The sequence below is a fragment of the Carettochelys insculpta genome, chromosome 3 (genome assembly GCF_033958435.1).
Source record: "Carettochelys insculpta isolate YL-2023 chromosome 3, ASM3395843v1, whole genome shotgun sequence".
Classification (NCBI taxonomy): domain Eukaryota; kingdom Metazoa; phylum Chordata; order Testudines; family Carettochelyidae; genus Carettochelys; species Carettochelys insculpta.
This window is the reverse complement of record NC_134139.1, coordinates 174647736-174664363: the sequence shown is the minus strand read 5'-3', so window position 1 is coordinate 174664363 and position 16628 is coordinate 174647736. Positions and strand designations below refer to the sequence as shown.

The window sequence follows — 16628 nt, the reverse complement described above, 5'->3', positions numbered from 1 at the left end:
TTGCCTCCTGCATGTTAATTCTCAACCAGAACTGTCCCGACCCTACAACTGACATTTGTATTTTACAGAACAACAGTTCTGAGTTCATGAATACTTCATTGTGTAAAGATATGGCTAAAAACTGGTGCTTATCATTAAGGAAAACATGGGTAGGAAAGGGTTTATTTTATATGCAGGAAATAACAGATATTTCATTTTGTTTGTACAGAAGTCTGTCTCCTGCTGATATGAATGCTAAGCTGCAAGCACATTTCTGATCAAGTTTAGTAATTAAATTTAGCAGCAAATACATTTTCTTATTGGGTTTGAGGATGTTTTGCTACCTTGTTGATTTATGTCATGTTGACCTCAGATCAAGGCTGGTATTCTTAATTTAACTGAGGAGAAATTCCTTCATTTTCCAAAAACATATAGCTTACTGAGGATTCTTTACATTTCCTTGTTATGTTGCGACTGACTTGAAATAGACTGGCTTGTTTCTAAAATGCTATGCTGTTTTTATAAAGGTCATTAAACGTCAGCAAAGGATCAGCATATCATTCTATTTGAGTATGTGACTGTCATTACTTCATTCTACCTGGTTTAATCATCAAACTTATTTATCTTATGAAATTGTAATTTTCTTCCAAGTGCAATTATATTTCACAGCATGCCTGCTGATTAGGCAGAAACAGAGAAATAATTCATTGGAAAATTACAAAAAGAATTAAGCATCAATGGCATGTATAGTAAAGATTACAGTATTTGGTGTTCATTAATTAAACTCCCTCATTTTCAAATGTACTAGCCAAGGCTTAGGTGGAAGCATGTATACGTACCCCATGAATGAGTAAAGATCACTTAACCACTCACAAAAGATTTATACTTCTAATTGTGCAAGAAAGATGGGGGGAAGTTATTGTTTGTTTCTTTATGTCATGAGGAACAGTCTTAAATGATGGTGTGAAAGATAGTCTCCTGTAGTAAACATGATATTTCATGAGTTGCAAACTACATCTTGGCCTGCAACATTAAAATCCTGAAACAGAAATTAAAAGATAATGTCAAAACATAGACGACTGTTGTTATTAATGAAGTCCCCTAAACTATGCTAGAGGTCGTATACACAGATAGGATGTCTTAGTACCTACAAACAACCATTTACAATCTCGTGCTTCGATCTTGCTGTTTTATAGATAGTCTTAAAAGTTTATGCTTTCTGAACAGTCCACTGGCTTCAGTGGGACTATTCACAGTGCACACAATTAAATGGGCACAAAAGTCTTTGCAGGATTGGGGCCTAGGTCTTTGCAGGACTGTTGCAGAGCCCCGTTGACTTTAGTGGGGCTCTGTACTTGTTTATTGTCACTTGCAGGATCAGCACGATAGACCCATAGATGTTCTGTGCTGTTACTTAGCTGCAATTTGTCCCCAAATGTCTTTTAAGAACCCAGTAAGCAGTGGGAGCGTTAGTAATGTGCTAGAAAATATTGGCCTCCTGTTGTCAGGCAAATTCTCTCTTCCGGCACCAGTCAGGTCATGAGGGTGCCAGATGAGAGAGGTTCAACCTGAAACAGGAAAGCTGAATCAATGGATGCTACCAGAAACGATGGTACCCACAAGAAAACGGTAAGGGAAATCCACTCCCTGGAGCAGTTACTTTAGCAGCAATAATATGATTCGAACACCACAATTTTTATATCATATAAATATTACATTTATGCTACAAAATAATGCATTATATTAAGGAGCAAAATGTATTTCCTTCATTTAGTTGCAAAGTTCAAACAGGAAAGAAGACACATTTTTAACAGGGAGGATAATTAACTAGTGAAATATCTTACTAAGTAATGTATTAAATAATTCTGCAAATTTACTGTGAAATTAAAAAAAAAAAGAAAACTGCCTTCAAAAAATTGGGTCCCCTGTCAGTTTTGGAACAAAGAAACACTTTCACTTGATCCTTGGACAAATGCCAGAGCCTTCAGGCAGGTCTCCACTAAAAATGCTGCAGCAGTGCGGGTGTAGTGCTTCAGTGAGCGTACTACTATGGTGATAGAAGAGTTTCTCCCATTGACAGTTAATCCACCTCCATGAGAGTCGGGTAAGATCAGTATGACTGCATTGCTTAGGGGTGTGGATTTTTCATACCCTTCAATGACTTAGACGTGCCAGTATTTGTTTATAGCATAGAACTGGCCTTACATTCCAGCATACTCGTGAGTCAATCTCAACATTAGTGTATTTAATCTCCAGTTTCCATTGTTTTTCTTTAAATCTTAAAGTCGGTCATTTCAATCCAGCTCGTTTTGTAAATTAGAAAGGAAGACTACAGCAAGAGAATTAAGCATTAAAATCTTTCATACCTTTATAGCACAACATGGCATGATATTTGAAATCATCTCTTCATGTTCCTTTTTCTTCATTAATTTGCTCTGGCACAGTTTCCTTTGCAGGCTCTTCTTTTTCTTCTTCTTGTTTGGCTTCTCCCTCTTTGTCTATAAAATAAATAATTGTTATAAAACATTTTATAAACAGTCTTTATTTTCCTTTAAAATAAATACAGATTTTGACTGCAATACGCTATATTCTCTCTAAACTATGTAAAATACTCTTTTCAATAAAATAAAGGAAAAAGGAAAGAAAAAGGCCTTGAGGAAAAGAAAGTGAAACCAATGGATATTAAATATCATACGTCAGTGCTCATTAGACATGTCGGACTCAGTTCTGTCCCCAGATAGGTACACAGACCTCCTATTGATTTCAACAAGAAGCTCAAGTGAGAGCAGAATGTGGCTGAGTTTATCTTTCTTCCTCCTTATTGGAAGTCCCTCACTTAATTAGCAAGAGGGGCTTCTTCGCTTCCCTGCCAGAAAGAACAGAATAGGGACCCTGAACCACTAGCATCTTTTTGTCTATGAAAGTAAAGAGGGGATGGAGTGGGGCTACTCTGCAAGAGCAGGGAAGCCTAACTACAGTTTCTTCCAGGAGAAAAGTTATACGTGACAAAAATACGATTAATAATTTACTAAACAAAAAATAAATCACCTAAAAGCTATGAGTAATCATTGCCATCTTATTGTCTAATCCACTGCTATCTGCCTAAAACAACCCCTTATCGTGGCTTTAACGACAACTGTTTTTATGGTCAGATTCTGTATCTATTCTTGTCCTTTCATGGTGCACAGGCCTGGGCAACATGTCATTTTTTGCAGCATGTATCGTAAACTCTTTTGAGAGGTTGCCCAATATTCTGGTAATAGAGAGGTACACTTAGCAATGCATAACACTAAAAAAAACAAGATTAGATATTAAGAAACAAACAAAAATGTATGCAGAGTACTTTTTTACCAACAGTACCACTGTCCACTGTAAACATACTGGATTTACTGGATTTATTTGTATTTATTTTCATTACACTGTACTTATGAAAAACGTAATGGAAATGTACATATGGTTAAAATGTAAGTTATCTGAGAGTTCTGGATGACAGAATGCCAATTAAGACAGACTTTACTATATGATGTTTTGCAGGTCAGATGGTGCAGGGGCAGTTTGTACTGCTACTGATACCTAAATGATAGTTTGAGCAGACATCATTTGTGTGCTCTGTACTACTGTGAAAGAAAATGAAGAGGTGATTCTTATTCCTACTGAAAAAGATCTGTCAAGGTAACAAGAAAGGATATGCAATAAAACTAATGCACACTGAAGTGATTCACTTGCATGTTTAGAGACTAGGCAAATTCACTGAAAGAAGTTGAACAACTAAGCAGAATTGAATACAATTCTTACAACATAGACAAACTACTAATAAAAATAATATAAAACTACAATAAAATGGGAAATTAAAAAACTAATACAGTTATCCCTTGAAATGTGTGATTTCAAGTTGCACCTAACATATTAATGTGAGCTAAGTGCAACTCAAAATCTTGCTCCCCTGGCCCTGGCTCAACCCCTCCGTCCCCGCCACAGCTCCGTTTCAACACCCCTTACCTCAGTTCAAACCGCCCCTTGAAGCCCCAGTTCAAACACCCCCCACCTTGTTTTAACACCACCCCACCGCGGGCCCAGTTCACCCCACCCTGCGCCCAGCTCCGGCTCACCATCCCCCACAGGTGGCTCCAGCTGACTCCTGCACCTGGCCTCATCTCAAACCCCGCCCCCCCACCACTGCCCTGGCTCAAACCCCCCACATGGCCCTGGCTCAACACCCCCCCCATCCCCCCTGCAGCTCTAACACCCCAGGCTTAACCCTCCCCAACTGCCCCCTCCAGCCCCAGGATTTACCTTTCAAAAGGAGCTCCAGGTACTCCTGATGCTTCCCCAGCTGCAGCACGTGTTCCGCCAGGGAAAAAAGCTGCCCGTCACCCCAATTTACATGAAATCTGAGTTATGCAAGGGTGCGTGGGAATGCAACCCTCACGTAACTCAAGGGACTACTGTACCTAACATTCATCGGGCATATGAAACATACACCGGGCTTCGTATATGTAGTATGTATACAGAAATAAACACAAAAATATGTGTAAGACATATAGTGTTTGTGTATACAATTCTGCCCCACATTTTTAAAAAAATCAATGAAAGCGCACTCTATTTTATTACTACATTCATGACACATTCCTCTGATTAGTCATCTACTCATAGCAAGTCAACCAAAGACTGAAGACATATGAAAGCTACATTTGAGCAGAATAGTCAATGGTGTTCGTTCGGTAATACACAATTTGGCACATCACTAAGGCTATCAATGCAGAGAACAAACAATATTGCAATGTTCTTCCATACTAACCCTCTTACTGCTAATACATAGAGCTGAGCAAACAATGCATTCTTCTGTTTGCTGACAATTTTAGAACGTCTTTCACACTGGACAAAAAATGAAAGTTTCAGCAAACTGAAGAGTCAAAAAATTGTTTAAGGCGGCTGTTCTTAAAATTGTGGGTCACAACCACAAAGGGCTTGCAAACCCATTTCAATGGGTTCACCAGGGCCGTGGACCAAGACCAGACTCAAATCCCACTGCCTGGCATAGAATATGAATCCCAAGAGCTTCTGCCTTGGATGGCAGGGTTCAGGATACAGACCCCTCATCTGCGGCTGAAGCCCATGGGATTTAGCTCTGTCACCGCTCATGATGGCGGGGCTCAAGTTTTGCCTACCCCTACCCATTTAGGCCAGCAGGGTTCAGGCGGCTCAGGTGTCTGTCCCTCCTCCAGGGGACACATAGTGATTTTTGTTGTCATATGCAGGTTGTGGTGCAATGAAGTTTGAGAACATCTGGTTTAAAGTCAAATGAAGATTTTGTTTATATTTCAAATGGGGGGTCTACTTCTCAGGGGGCTTAATCAAACTTAAAGGAAATTTCTAACAGTTGTTTTGAACCTAAAATATCTAAAGGTTTTTTTAAAAAATGTCATTATGAAATAAAATGTTTCAGTTCAGGAGAGGGGAAGTTTTTGTTTTGTTTTGTTCACAACATGAACAATTCAGTGAAACAGAAAAACACTTCTGTTTTGTCAAATATGCATTTTTGACAAAAACTATTTCATCCAAAAAATTTGAAAAAGCTCTGTTAGTGGCCTCATCTTGAATTCCTGTACAATAAAAATCATCAATGGAAGCTGTGGGAGTTCTGGGTGCATAAAGAATCAAGGGTAAGACCCTCTAGGGCTGGGTCTACACTTGCCCCCAACTTCAAAGTGGGCATGTTAATCAGGGTGATGGGAGATTACTAATGAAGTGCTACGGTGAATATGCAGCACTTCATTAGGCTAATTCCCTCCCGCAGCAACTTCGAAGTGTCAAACTTCCAAGTGCCAGCTTGCGTGTACTCCTCACTGGACACTTCAAAGTTGCCATGGAGGAGAATCAGCCATATGCTCTGCAGCACTTCATTAGTAATCTCCTATCACCCTGATTAACATGCCCCCTTCGAAGTTGGGGACAAGTGTAGACCCAGCCTTTCTGTACACTTTAAGATCCATAGTGCAGTTAATCTTGACCTGGGTAATTCCACCACTGACCACCGCTTGCAAGCACTATCCCAGTTTGCAAGCTCTCAGCTGTCAACATTTAATATTGCTCTGTTTCAAATGATGCTTCAGGGTGTCCTAGAAGCATTTATTATGCTGCCTCATACACAGCTACACAGTGTGTTCACCAGACAGTTATGTTTGGAATGCTGGTGTCATCCATCCCCAACATACGACCAACCCAGGGTAACTGTGATGCAATGTGCATGGCTTCAATCCCCATGCAGTGACTAGATCCAAGTACCTCCTTTACTGATAATGACATCTGCCATACTCAAAGCAGAGTATGGCTCAGAGGCATTGTAAATGGAATTTATCTAGCAGCTCACCATGATGCCTCTAGCAGGTCCAGGTCTTACACCCATACAACAAGTTAGACAGTACAACTGCTTTATAGAGTCGAACTTAGTTTGAAGCTTAATAACATGTTGCTGCCAGATTCCCTTCTAGTCTGACAAATGAAGAATTGGTCTTATTGATACAACTTGTCAGCTCCTTGTCTACAGCAACATCATTTGAAAATATACTACCAAGACAGTAAAAGGCTGTAACAGCATTCAGCTGTGTATTGCTGATAGTGACTTTTGGTTTCATGTTGGGTTTCCCTGGCACAGGTTGATACATTACCTCTGTCTTTTTCAGACTGATTGTCAGCCTACGCCTTTCTGCAGAGTCTGCAAATCTGTCCATAGTCCATTGTATTTCTTTTAGCGTATATATCCCTAGGACATAGTCATCAGCATATTGCAGCTCATAAAATTATCTTGAAGACCTTCATGGAAGATTGCAGCCTGTTCAGATTAAATAATTTTTCTGAGGATTGGAAACACATCCCGGTACTAGCACACATCTTTCGTAATGCCATCAATCACTGCTGCATAGAAGAGATCAAACGAATGGACCAGTAATATAGCCATCCTTAGTAACACTAGGAACAGGAATAGGGTGAGCACATTGAGGGATGGGAGCCTGCTGTCCCATGTCAGTGCTCCTTAGCGCTTGGGACTGCTGTCCCATGGTGAGGCACTGCCAATGGCGGCTCCCCAGCCTCCCAGTGGGGAGGGGGTCAGGGAATGGGGCAGCTGCCCCATGGTGGAGCTTAGTAGCAGTCACGGCTGCCACAATGGGCTCCTGAAGAATGGGGTAGCTGCCCTGAGGAGCAACTCCTTGGCAGAGTGGGCTGCCATCCCAAGGAACAGGGTGCTGGGGAACTGGGCAGCTGCCCTACAGCAGGGTTCCCAGGCAATGAAAGCTGCTGCCCTGACACAGCGGATGCCAGGGAGCAGGAAACCCACAAAATATGGGACAATTTGCCCATTTTCTTTAAAAAAATCAGGATACCTGTGAAACAGTTTAAATAAGGGACTGTCCCAGTAAAAATGGGACTTTAATAAGAACCTTTCCAGCCATGGAGAATAATGAGATACTGCAAGAATTTCCACAGCTGGACTTTTCTCTTCTCCTCTTGTACATGGTGACAATGATGTATCTTTGAAGTGTTGTGGTACATCTTCAGTACTCCATGTATTGAGAAACAATCCACAGTCACCAGAGAAGAATTTCTGCAGGAATGCCATCAGATCCAGGAGCCATGACGTTTGCCAGAGTACTGACTGTACAGATGACTTTGTCGAGGGGCAGGATCCATGTTATTACATGTTAACTGATGAACTACTCTACTTCGTGTCTTATTTGTGATGGACAGAGTGTTACATCACTGAAATGCTGTTGTCTCCTCTGAAGACAGAAGTGAGTCTGTGTTCTAAGGATGGTGGGCTTATCCCAGTTCATCTGCCTTGGCATTCCACCACTGATTTTGTACATCTTTAAGCATACTTCGATGTCTTCAACAAGGGTCTGAAAAATCTATCTCTCATGGAAAAACGTGGAACTGCATTTTTATCAAGAATCCTCAGTTTTTTCATTTTGTGAAAAAAACTTTTAACTAAACTTTACTGGAAGTAACAGTGGTGTTCATTCAGTGTGGGTAACCTCCCTGTCTCGTGGCTGATCTGTTAATATGATTTAAAGTTACGTTGCTAAACACACTCCAAAAACTTCTTCTGGTATATAGCAGTTACTTCACAGCATATAGGGGTTTTTGTTTTAATGTATGTCAAATTTCACTTCAGCCTCAATGCATGAGTAATTGGAGTTATGAAAGATGCTGAAAACTTTAAAAATCACCCCTAAAGATCCTGGCATGAGGACTGGCAATGACAAATTTCACATTGATGTTAATGTGCTCTTCTAGACTATATGCAGCAAGGCAGTAGATTATATTCAAAGGGAGACAAATACAAATTACAATTCTATTAATTTTACCATAATTGATTGCACTGGTAGGCTTCAAACATGCTTAAAAATTGGAAATATATCAATGATACATCATGTTGAACTGATACCTTTTATATTGTAACTAAGGAAACTAAAGTTTGGCATTACATTTTTCATCACAGAAAATGATCATTTTTATTTTTTAATCACCAAATTTTATTTTTTTCATCATGGAAAATTAGGATCCCTGATTACAACCCATTTTTGTAAGTTATAATTGTGCATACAGGGACGTGGCATGCAAGAATTTGAGAATGCTTCTCATGTTTTGTAATAAGTGGCTCTTGAATTTCTGAACCACTCTTCTCAAACCCATCTTAACAATGTCATTTTTCTGTGCCCAGGAGGACAGGAGCACATTGATGTACCATGTCACAAAAAGCAGCCCACACACTCCTTACATCAGCTCTGGTAGTCAAGCCAGCACAGTCAGACAAAGCTCCTCTTCTGTAGCTTTCTCTTCTAATGCCTTTACACTAAGCAGTCTGATTGGCTTGGATGATTTGTGACACACTGGTTGACTTACTAAAAATAGTTTGGGGCAGATTATGCAATGGTCTGTCCAGCAGTCAGTCCCACGTATGGCTGAAATGATCTGTACATCCTGTAGATCTCACTGATGGAAGATAGTCAATAAGATCCCATGGTCTGGATCTTGGGCTCACCCATGACCTTTTTATTATTCATCTGATAGGTGGAAAAACATATTTGGAATCACTAATTATCACTTGATAATCATTAAGCAGCGGAGTTCCATTGCTGTTTTCTTTTTCAGAGTCCTACTGTCTGTCCAATAGCAGGCTGTCAGATAACCACATTACTTCCAACCTTTGTACTAAAATCTCCCATAACCACTTTGACACTGACATAAATACAATATGTTTGTCTACGACACTATGGAACCTTTCTTTCTCACTGTCAGCATTTGTCAAGGTAGAAGCATAAGCGCTAAGTATGGTAATGTACCACTTATGTTTCAGTGACAACTATAAACAATACGTCTACCACTTATGGCATCAGACAAACTTTTGAACTTGGAAGTACTGGAGTTGCAAATGGCAAAGCTGACACCTAATTGTCATGGCTCTGAGGATGAGTGATCTCACCAGAAGAATGTGTATCCTACACTGATGTCTGAGAGATGTCCTTCTTCAACGAGTCTGTTTTCACTGAGTGAGGTAATGTCAATCCAATATCTCACTAGCTCCCTTACAAGTGCCTCTCTCAGGTCAGCTAGTGTGTAGGGTTCTTGCAAAAAGTCCTAATACTCCCTGATTTGTCACTAGTGTTAGGAGCTGATGACATGCAGATGCATGTATACAACCACCCATGTCACCACATCTGTTGCTTTACCATGTGCCCATCATTGCAAAACTGTCCTACAGCATCAGCTCTCGGTCACGAATTCTTTTCAGTGGTGATGGCTTGTGTCACACCATCCACACTCTCTTTCTCATTCACCTGTGATGAGTGACATGTATTCCCAAGAGAATTGGCAAGAGTGAGGGCTCAACTATAGGGGTCAGGGTGAAATTGTTCTGTGAGCCCTCTATAGCAGTCATTCTCAAAATTATGACTGGAGACCCTTCTTCGTGTCTATAATCATTTTCATGTACACACCCCAAGGACACATACAGCAACCCATCTTTGAATGCAAAGCAAACAGCAGTGGCTGCTGTCCTGGCACCCAGCGCAGAAAGCGGCAGAACCACCACCAGCAGTGCAGAAGTAAGGCAAACAATACGACAAATATTATTTGTCAATACTGCTTTTCACAGCAGTCTTAACTCCTCATTGCCACCTTTGCTTCTGCACTGCTGCTGCCACCCCAAGGCTGACTGTCAGAGCACTGCCACCTGCAGGTAAGGGACTGAAAGGAGAGCCCAAGCCCAGGCTACCTCCCAGTGAAGGATCAATGTGGGTGGGGAGAAGAGCCCAAACCTACTTTGGGGCCTCTGGCTCTTGGCCGCAGGACACTGATGCTCCAGCGGTCCCCCTTAGTCCTGCCTCCCTGGTGTGCACAGCCCTTTTACATGAGCCCTAGCCACGCACGGTTGACAGGCCAAGCTCTTTTAAGAAAGCACACTGCACGCCCTTCCCTTGATACACTTCCGTGCCTGTCTCGAGAGGCTCACCCCAAGTCTGAGAACCACTGCTCTGTAGTAATAGACATCTGCTATGCCTGCATCCACTTGCTACTCTTGCAGAGTATAGCACTCTTATCTGCCACAGAAACCACTGAGATCTTTGCTATCAATGAAGCAGCTAGGTGCACAGGGTAGTGAATGTCAGGCAACAGCACAAGGAAGGCAGTACTCTCCAGTGTGCCTTACCAGCAAGATTATTTATAGCCAGTATGGTGTACCGGAATGACACACGAGGAGCCTGCTGCCCTGTCTCCTCTCTGATGTAGCGATACAGCCCCAGCCCCAGCCCCACCCCCTGCCATTCCATGGAGCTGCATCTCTGCTTACAGCAAGGCAGGGTTTCCAGGGAGGGTTGGGTGCAATACAGTCCCGAAAGAACTGTTCGTCTCAGTGTGGAAAGGAGCAGAACCACCAGCCCTGTCCTGCTGTACGCAGACAGAGATACAGCTCCAAGGAAGGGCAGGACTGAGGGTTCTGTTCCTTCCTCACTGTGAGAGACAGCAGGCAAGGATCATGCCAGTAGCTCTTCCAGCGGCTATACTACCCCCAGCCTTGCCCCCAAACCCTGTCCTGCTGTACAAAGACAGAGACGCAGGTCCATGGAAAAGCAGGGCTGGGGATTCTGCTCCTTTCCTTGCTGTGGTTCTTGGGAAAGCCCTGAATCACAAGGCTCTCTGGGGAAAGACAAGTGTGAAAGAAGCAGAATGACGATAGCTTCACTCCGGTGCAACTGCATGGGAGGGCTGGAAGAGCAGCCATTCTGGGACTGCCCAATAACCCCACTTTCCGTCCTTTCCCAAATTCCCTAGCACCGCAGGAAGAGGACAGGCACCCCTAGCCGCAAGTAAAGTGGAATGGACATCATGAAGGGATGGGGAGAGTATAGAAGTCCCAGGCTGGGGGTGGACTCATATGGAAGGCCACGTCACATGCTCCATCTCAGCTGGTACTCCCCATCCCCAGAACTGGAAAGACATAGATTTTAGTTGCACCACTGGTGTCAGGGAATGTTCAGTACACTTCTGGGACCCCTTGCTGCTTTAAGAGCCCTTGCAGAATTTGCCTGGGCATGCAAGGAACCAGCTGGTATCAGGTAGGAGTTACTGCAGGGATCTTGCCTATGGAGAGGCAACGTACCACCAGGGAGGACTTGTGCACTTGCTCTCCTTTTTTACCTACATGAGGCTAGCTGGCAATCAATGGTAACAGTAGCAGAATCTCCATCTTAATCATCAGCACTAGATATTTCACACAAGCCTGTACCTCTAACAGAGCTGAGGTATTAATCAACCTGTTAGCTATATGAGACAGCATAAAATAACTTTGAAATAAAGTTAGCTAACAAAATGACACAGAGCAAATTCATAATTGAGCAGCAGGGGAAAAACTGGACTAAGTTCTCATTTTATTTATATCCTTATTAACTAGTTCAATGCATTGATGCATGCAGGTGTGCAGCCCAAATTCCCAATGATTGATTGATTGATTGATTGGTTGGTTGGTTGGTTGGTTGATTCAAGAGATTCCTAATCTACATTATTCTGTATATGAAGCCTACAATTAGCGATTTGACTGACAGCATGTATGCAGAATGATGAAAGACTGCTACATCTAACACAAAATTAGGGTGACTGTGTTAGAGTTTCCTGCTGTAAATCTGTCTTGTGTGTGACATACCTAGACACTAGTAAGGCTTTTGATGCAGTCTCGCAAAATCCTCTTATCAATAACTTTGACAAGTACAAATTAGATGGAGCTACTATAATGTGGGTGCTTTATTGGCTGGATAACCATTCTCAGAGAGGACATAACAAGTGAGGTTCTACAGGGGTCTGTTTTGGAACCAGTTCCATTCAATGTCTTCATCAACTATTTAGATATTGGCATAGAGAGTACCCTTATTAAGTTTGCAGATGATATCAAGCTGGGAGGAGCTGCAACTGCTTTAAAGGAGAGGGTCATAGTTCAAAATGATCTGGACAAACTGGAGAAATGGTCTGAGGTAAATAAGATGAAGTTTAGTAAGTACTTTGCATGTGTTCTCCACTTAAGAAGGAGCAATCAGCTTCATACATATAGAATGGGAACTGACTGTCTAGAAAGGAGCACTGCAGAAAGGGATCTAGGGGTCTTAGTGAACCACAAGTTAAATATGAGTCAACAGTGTGACGATGTTGCAAAAAAAGCAAACGTGATTGTGGGATACATTAACATGAGTGTTGTGAGCATAATACAAAAAGTCATTCTTCCACTCTACTCAGCACAGATTAGGCCTCAGTTGGAGTATTATGTCCAGTTCTGGGCACTGCATTTCAAGAAAGACATGGAGAAATTGGAGAAGGTTCAGAGAAGAGCAACAAGAATGATTAAACATCTAGAAAACATGAGCTATGAGGGAAGACTGAAAAAACTGGGCTTGTATAGTTTAGAAAAGAGAAGACTGAGAGGGGACATGATAGTGGTTTTCAAGTACCTAAAAGCATGTTACAAAGAGGAGGGACAAAAATTGTTCTCCTTGGCCTCTGAGGATAGGACAAGGAGTGGTGGGCTTAAACTGCAGCAAGGGAGGTTTAGGGTGGACATTAGGAAAAACTTCCTAACTGTCAGAGTGGTTAAACACTGGAATAAATTCCTTAGGGAGGTTGTAGAATCTCCATCACTGGGGATATTTAAGAGCAGGTTAGGTATACATATATCTGGGATGATCTAGATGGTGCTTAGTCCTGCCATGAGGGCAGGGAACTTGACTTGATGACCTCGAGGTCCCTTCCAGTTCTAGTGTTCTATGAGTTCTTTCTAATCCATCCACATACATAACATACCTTGAGATTCTGCATCCTTTTTGCGAAAGAATCCAAACATATTTTTAAAGTTCCAGTCTTTCTTGTTTTCCTGAAATATAAATTATAAGCATTTTTTATATGCAACAAGTTCACAGATCATCTTATACAGAAAAATTTGAAAGGACTAACATGAAGGAATGGCTGGAAGAAAATGAAGGGGGACTCGCTGGCAATCTACAAGTGTATGACACATATAAAAATCAAATTAAACACAATTTAAATGATTTTCTTGGACTTACACATGAAATTCCCACTGAAGTCAGTGGGAATGTCCAAAACATTTCCAAGGAAGAATATGGTCCATAAGAAAACTATTTGGGTGTACTTTGGAGCAAGAGAATGAATCGTGGAAGGCTGGGGATATTGAAAACTTTCCTGATGGGCAACAATTATAGCATTAAGCTGCAAAAGAACTCCTCGGTGAGCATGCAAACTTTTCCTCTCACACCAGTATTACCATGCACAGAATTTGTCATGCTCCCATTTTTGCCCTGATCTAGTCCACTCTGAAAGCCAGCAAAAGTAAGGGTGGCAATGGTGCTCCCACTGGCGGCAGTATTGTCTTCAGAGCAGGGTGATTGGAGAGAGGTGGCTGCTGGCTGGGGCATTCATATTGGTTTTTAGTGCAGGATGACTATTTCTTTTATAATTCTGCTCCCATACCACTCTGCAGTGCCCACTGTATTTTTATCCTGTTCCTGCTATTATGGTAGAAAGTCCTGCAGGATCCCAATTTCTTTGTGCCTCCCTAAAGAAACTCTTGTGCCCCACCAAGGATGTGCCTTTGAGTTTCCACACCACTGCTCTCATAGGTGCTGACTCCATGGGTGCTCAAGAGCTGAAATGCAATGTTCCCTGTAAACTGAGCACTTCAGCGGCTGGCCAAGAGAGATTCAAGTGTCACTCAGCTGATTAGCAGAATACCTGCAGCCACCTACAGTGGGCAGCATGTGTTTCTATTGGTGGTGCACATTCACACATGCCTTGGTGCACATAACATTTATTCCACCCATGGATGGAAAAAAAATAGAGGAAAAACTGCTGGAACACTCAGCAAAAAAAATCAAGGAGTGCTCGGCATCCACCAGAAGCCAAGCTCCCCTCCCATACTCCACTCCTGCCCACTGGCGGCTGCACCAATCAGTTCCTCCCCCGCACTCACAGTAACTCCTTCATGCCACAGAGCAGCTGTTCTGGAGTGTGCAGGAAGCAGTGGCTGGGAGGGCATGATTGGGGAGGGGGAAGAAAGAGGCAAGGAAGAGGTAGGATGTGGGGGTAGTCGGGGAGGGAAAAGGTGGGGAGTTGAGTTTGGGGGAAAGGGTGGAATGGGGGTGGGGCTGTAGGAAAAGTGTGGTGGGAAGAGGCAGGGTGGGGGCTTGGTGAAAGAGCAGAGTGGAGATGGGATGGGGGCTGGGGCTGGGGCTGGAGCTGAGCAGTGGTAGAGCTCCCTTTGGAAAAATTAGAAGTCAGTGTCTGTAATTGCTCTAATTGTTGTGTTAATACTCGATTGTCCTCTACAGATGATATGCTAATGAATATAGATAAAAACCTAAACAGATCACTAGGACATTTCAAAGTTCAGTTTTCAATTTTCTCTTCACTGTTTTCCTGTTTAGGCTTATTGACGACTGATGCTCAGTTTATATTACTTCTAGAAGGTCAATAGTGACCTTGTCTAGGTGGATAGTGCTAAAATACTTGTGGCCACAGAACAATATAAAGAAAACAAATGGAGAAAACAAATTAAAGCTACTGTGTGGGTAACATATTATAAAAATCAATAAATGGAATAAATGTGGCTTTGATTTTTTTAATTACAAAATTCCTATGAGAGAGACACTTTATCAAACATTCTGAGTTTTATTACCAATTCTTACAACTTAAAGACAAACACTGAAAACCTATTTCAAATGTACATTTCAAATAAATTGTTATCATATTCTCTGAGTATTAAACTCTTTCCACTTTTCCCTTTTAAGAATTTCCCTGAAGCACTTATGTATCTTATATCTGTTATTTGGGCAAATTAAGACTATTTGATATATAGCTGCTGTCTACACTAGCTCCCAACTTCGAAGGGAGCATGCTAAGTAGGGTGTCGGGAGATTATTAATGAAGTGCTGTGCTGCATATGCAGTACCTCATTCAGATAATTCTCCCCCGCGGCAACTTCGAAGTGTTAAACTTCGAAGTGCCAGCTTGTGTGTAGCTGCGGCTAACCCTTGGGTACTTCAAAGTGCCTGGGCTACTTTGAAGTCTCTTTATTCTCAAAATTTTGCTAAGAATATGAGAATATGATAACAATGAAAACATCCTCAAATTGAAAACATTTTCAAAATTTTCAGGAGTGAAGGGACTTTGAAGTAGCTCGGGCACTTCAAAGTACCCGCAGGTTAGCTGCAGCTACATGCAAGCTGGCACTTCGAAGTTTAACACTTCGAAGTTGCTGTGGGGGAGAATTAGCTTAACGAGGTGCTGCATATGCACCACAGCAGTTCATTAATAATCCCCCAACACCCTACTTACCATGCCCCCTTTGAAGTTTGGAGCTAGTGTAGACACAGCCAATGTGTTCTACAGCATATTATAGAGATTGAGGCAGGAGGGAAATAAACTTATCTGAATTTGAATTCTTAAAAGCTAGTAACATACACAGACCCAAACCTCATAAATTATAGATAGTATAGCCGGAAGCAAAATTTGGACCACCAGACACCATAAACTATAAATCCTAAAAGATAATCACGCTGACATGTCTGTTAAAACTAGTTTATTGTCACATGAAACTAAACTAAACATGTACAGACACACATATTCATTAGAATTACAAGTAAAGGATTTAAGGTTCACAAGTAAAGGAGTTATGTTGATAGCATTCTACTGCATCACACATTTATTTAAGGCTTTGTGTCAGGAAAAAACTTATGCATGTGCTCTATTCTGTCTTTAATCGGGCCAGAACTTATGGTCATGCTTCATTTTAAGCATGCATTTGTGTCCCACCGATGTCAACGGAATTCAAGTACATATTTAAGCATGTTCTTAAATTGACGGGAACATTGAATTAGATGATTTCCGGAAATGGTGAGCATTAATTGACTACTGTATATATTTTAACTTCTTTACTACTTATGAAGCACAAAACTACAAATGTCTGACATTCTCTGTCATATTTTAATTCCACTAATGTAGTTTGATTAAGTGATTTTGTGTATTATAGGAAAATATTGCCTCTTAATAATGGGTAATTGTACATTTCTCCTAAGCATAAGTGAAGATCA

The 16628-nt window shown here is 41.6% G+C and overlaps 1 protein-coding gene across 1 annotated transcript in view; it reads right to left on the bottom strand.

Moving 5' to 3' along the window:
- Positions 1-976: 976 nt before the first annotated feature.
- Positions 977-16628, bottom strand: part of DCDC2C (doublecortin domain containing 2C) — a 112721-nt gene continuing 97069 nt past the window's right edge. Inside the window, exons 10-14 of the mRNA XM_074989143.1 lie at positions 13327-13396; positions 6648-6742; positions 4786-4854; positions 2346-2477; positions 977-1018 (exon numbers count right to left, since the gene is read on the bottom strand). Of these exons, the coding sequence (XP_074845244.1) occupies positions 977-1018; positions 2346-2477; positions 4786-4854; positions 6648-6742; positions 13327-13396 (408 nt within the window). The remainder of the gene's footprint in view (positions 1019-2345; positions 2478-4785; positions 4855-6647; positions 6743-13326; positions 13397-16628) is intronic.